General features: G+C 38.3%; 1 protein-coding gene across 1 annotated transcript; it reads right to left on the bottom strand.

The window, feature by feature from the left end:
• Nucleotides 1-2,587: 2,587 nt before the first annotated feature.
• Nucleotides 2,588-4,163, bottom strand: LOC133868494 (uncharacterized). Its single transcript, XM_062305397.1, has 3 exons — nt 3,820-4,163; nt 3,316-3,541; nt 2,588-3,137 (listed from the first exon to the last, which is right to left on the bottom strand). Exons 1-3 carry the CDS (start codon nt 4,075-4,077, stop codon nt 2,710-2,712), a joined length of 912 nt encoding a protein of 303 aa, XP_062161381.1. The 5' UTR covers nt 4,078-4,163; the 3' UTR covers nt 2,588-2,709.
• Between the last annotated feature and the right edge of the window lie 624 nt (nt 4,164-4,787).

Genomic DNA, 4,787 nt, shown 5'->3' with positions numbered 1-4,787 from the left:
TAATTAAAAGGGTTATACCCTTCGACCTTAACACGACCCACTTAAATAACGAGTTGACACGACACGACCAGTTTAACCTGTTTATTAAACGATTTGTGTTGAGTTGACATGACTCGTTTGACCCATTATATAAAAATAAAAATAAAAACACAAAAATAAACTAAAAAAATCATATTGTTTGAATAATCATATTACTCCGTAGTTGAAAGTATGAAACATTGCGTTGTTTTATTGTTTTGGTTCAACTTTAAGTTTGAAAACTTGAAGAAAAAAAAAACTCAGGCTTTTTTTTTTTTTGGTCTTTGCCTTTTTGGTTCAAGTTATAACTCAATAAAATAAAAAGACTTGTTTTGTATTTTGTGAAATTTTTTTAGCTTAGTCTTTACTCTTTAGATAGTGAGAGAAAGAGAGGTAACATGATTGTTTAGGTTTACTTTTTAATGTTGAAAAAAAAAATTAGTATACGGGTCAAACGGATCGACCCGTGCGTCAAACTAGTTGACTCGTTAATGACCCGTTTATTAAACGGGTCAATCATTTTATGACCCGAACCCTTTTAAGCTTAACTCTAATCCTTTAATATTACAAAAAATTTGATATTTAGCCACATGCAGTTAGCCACGTATATTGCCAACATACACGTGGCTAACGGTTAGTCACGTGCACTTAACCAAGTGGATTCTGCGTAGTTAATCCAGTTGTTACTAAATGTCAATTAGCTACGTATCTTTTCACATACGTGGTTATTTAGCCATGTGGGACACCCACATGGCTAAATGCATTTTTTTTTAAAAAAAAAAAAAAAAAAAAGGAGAGAAAAAAAGGATATTTTTAGCCACTTACCCTAAACCCATGTCACCAAAAACCAGATTAAAAGAAGAAGAACTGTTTTTTTTTTCTTCTTCTTCTTCTCTCTCTCTCTTTTTTTTTTTTTTTTTTTTTTTTTTTTTTTTTTTAAATATCGATCGTATACGATATACGTATACGTACGTATATCACTATATCTCACTGGATCTCCGGCGAGGGCAAGCGTATCTGGTGAGATCCGCGCCTGATCTTCGGGCCCAATTCGTCGTCGAGATCTGGCGAGATTCGGAGCAGATTTTCCGTTCCCCGACGACGAAAAACAATAACTGGCATAGAGATTCAACCCAAAAAAAACAATTTCCGTTCCCCTTCCTCCCCCATGAAATTCAACCCAAAATTAACATCCGGCCAACACAGAGTTCCAAGAGAGTTCAAAAAGGAAGAAAAAGTGTAAGATCGGACCCGATCTTCCATGGGTCACCAGTGAGATCGGGTTTGGAGTGGAGCTCGACGCCTAAATCTCCGTCACTGATGACACAAACGAGCTTCTCCGGGTGGTGGCGACTGAGTCGTGCGGCCGGTGGGTGAGTCGTCATCTTTTGAAACCAAAAAAAAAAACATACACACACACACACACAACGAAAAGAGAGTGAGACAGTGAGAGATGAGGAAGAAGAGAGAGTTGAAAGAGATATATATTTTTTTTTTTATTCAATATTGAGAGAAAGAGAAAGAGAGATATGTAAGAAAAAAATAAAGGCAAAATGTGGTCATACTCGTTCACGTTGAGAGAGAGAGAGAGAGTTGAGAGGCATGGCACGGCTTTTTAGAAAGTAAAAGAAAACTTAAAATTTAAAAAAAAAAAAAAAAAAAAAAAAAAAAAAAAAAAAAAAACAAAAGGGAAGAAACCTCAATTTTGAATTTTAAGAGAATTCTCGCTTACGTCCCTTCCCTCCAAATAACAAATAGCAACATGGTTTATTTGTCACGTGGCCAATTGGCAACGTAGCCTATAAAATACATGCATGGCTAAAATTTTAAATCTTTAAAAAAAAATAAAAAAAATTTAATTCTAAAAAAAAAATTAGAAAAAATATGAATATTTTAGCCATGTGACTTAATTGCCACGTGACTAATTGGTGATGTGGCAATAAGCCATGTGGCCAATTGGCAACGTGGCCAGTAAAACACATGACTAAAATTTTAAATCTTTAAAAAAAATTTGAAAAAAATTCAATTCTTGAAAAAATTATAAAAAATATGAATATTTTAGCTGCATGTAATTTGTACACGTGGCCACGCGTAATTAATACGCATGACCACATGGCCACGTGTACAAATTACATGTGGCCAAATACTTACCTCGGTTTTTCTCCTACATAGAGCAACGTGTTTTGGAAGACACGTTGCTATATGGCCACGTGGCTACAGTAACTGCTACTGTAGCCACGTGGTGAATCCCTTGTTTTTTTTGTAGTGTAACTTCGTATCGGATTCACGAGTTATGTAAAAAATTGCCCGTTGGCCAAGCCCTAAGAATAAGACAAAGGTAATAGGATGTGATCCCTAGGACACGAATCAAAATTTTCCTTAGGAGTTGTGTTGTACCTATACTAGGGTTTGCGTAGGACCTGTCTATACAAATATGAGAAATGTTATAACTCCTTCTAGTGTCTTTTTAGGGTTCTTCTATAATAACATGGTACCTTGTATTTTTTTAATAAAAATTAATGAGAGAAATCAAGTTATAGTTTTTCTTTATTAAAAACAAGATGTCATGTCAGTATAGAAAGACTCCAATTTTTTTTTAAAAAGAACTCTAGCATTTTTCATACAAATATAGTCAACTTTCAAGATGTTGCTGATCACTTGACCGTATTAAGAACAGATTCTATGTTTCACTCACACAACTTCAACTGCTGTACAATGCACATTAGGCAGCTTCTCTAGCAAATCCACCGTTAGCATGGAAGCCTTCGGCTTTGGCAGCCGGCCAGAACAACCCATTGGCAAGAGTGGTGAGGATGTCGTCCTTTCACACGCACCAAGCCATTTGGCGTGCATGTACCTCTGCTTCCTCCATGGCCCCATGTGCATTTTCTTTTCCTTCATGCACTTCTTGGCCGCCGAGCAAAGAATCTTGATCAGGGCACTCAATCTTTCTACTTTTCCGACGAATACTTCGGGAAGCCGCCGTACTAGCTGGTTGTAGTCTTCGTTTGCTCTTGCCATCTCAAACTCTGCCCGGAAGTTCAACTCAATTATTATCCTCCTCACCTCTCCTTTCTTTGAACTTGAATTTTCTATCACATCCAAAAAGCTGTGCTCCCCTGCAGCATATACAAACAAGAAGCGTCACATGTCACACATTATTCCCGATTTGGTCACCGATTAAAAATTAAGAAAAAGGAACAGGGTGTTAAAAAAAAAAAAAGAGTAAAGAAAAAGGAAGGTTGGTAAGAAAACGATGGGATAAAGTAACCGATCGACTGTCTTTTTCTTCTTTACCTGAAGGAATATTTGGGGAGCTTCTCCACTTTGACTTGCAAATGGCACTGTCGTAGCCAGCATTTCGGAGGCGGCCGGAAACTTCTCCCATCAGGCATTTCCGGCAACCGCTTGCCAAGGGTCTGCCACAAGCACAGACTGTATCCGCAATTCGTATTTCCTTTAGTGCTTCTTTTATGGCACTCCTAATCCTTGATTCCAGAGAGTTACTCCTGCTTAAGCTAGCCTGTAACACGGAGATAATTAATAACAAAGAAAAAGATGACTACACGCCCATGCATCAAAGCACAACAAGTCAACGACAGATCCAAAACAAAATAGTATTCTGGTCAGAATTTTTTCCAATAATGCATGGGCTCCTAGATCTGTGAGTTTAATGAAATTCCTTTGAGCATGTTTTATGCTAAAGATGATCTATTAGGTTATAATTATATTGCCTCAAAAAGAAAAGGGGTGTGAATAAAAGAAAAAAGAAAATCAGCAATAGCATTAAAATTGAATTACCTTCAAAAGTTGGTGCTGGTTCTTCCAAAAACTCTTATCCTCCTCCACATTTCCATCATTATCTTTCTCTTTCTCATCATCCTCATCTAAGTCTTCAATTTCCCTGCACCCTTCATCACTGCTAAGGCTTTCCGGCAGCCCTTCACCCTCTTCCAAGAACCCGAAAACCATATCGGAGAAACTCGCCGTCACCTGCGTAGGAGCCGTACAACATTCACGACCCGTTGGAGTTCTAGAAGTAGTGGACAGACCAACCATGGTGGTGGCGGTTCACAATTATGGTCACGTAAAGTTGTAGCTAGTAATGCACAAAATGTGTGAGTTGGTGGCGTGGACCATGTGAGGCCTAAAGTTTCTTTATATACCGGAGTTTGGATTGACGTGGGACCCGCGTGGGCCCATAGGGACCAATGGGACGTCGCGCATGTGGGAGTGAGTTTTGATGCCAATGTGGTGTAAATCTATTGGGTGTTGTTTGTCGGAATTGGTCTCTGTAGTTTTGTTGGGTTTTGGGTCGGACAGCCAGGATCCACGTCAGTCAGCTTCAATAATTTGGATGCGCCAATCTATCTGGATATTGGATAGGACTCATATTTAATGGGTTTCTAATAAAAAATAAATAAAAGTAAAAAATAAATATAAATAAAAAAATAATGGAAGAAAGCGATTTGGCCTATCCTTATATCATGAAAGGGTGGGACCAGGACCACCAGTATTTGTTGATGTGCGGGGGGGTGATATGATTGAGAGTTCCAGAACGGAACGACGTGGCATGATCTGGGACGTAGTTGGCTGAGGGTTATCCGAATGAGAATGAGAGGGTCCTACTTGTCCCTCACCAAACGCCAATGATTTATTTGTTGCTCATGGTAAATGTGATTAGATTGGGAATTTCATAAATACGCGGCGTGAAGGCAATGGTTTTGGTTGCTTTTCGCAACAGAAGATTCTTCTTTTGTTCCCATCAG

Source organism: Alnus glutinosa, chromosome 5, assembly GCF_958979055.1.
Source record: "Alnus glutinosa chromosome 5, dhAlnGlut1.1, whole genome shotgun sequence".
NCBI classification, from domain to species: domain Eukaryota; kingdom Viridiplantae; phylum Streptophyta; class Magnoliopsida; order Fagales; family Betulaceae; genus Alnus; species Alnus glutinosa.
This window is presented reverse-complemented; position numbering and strand designations above follow the sequence as displayed.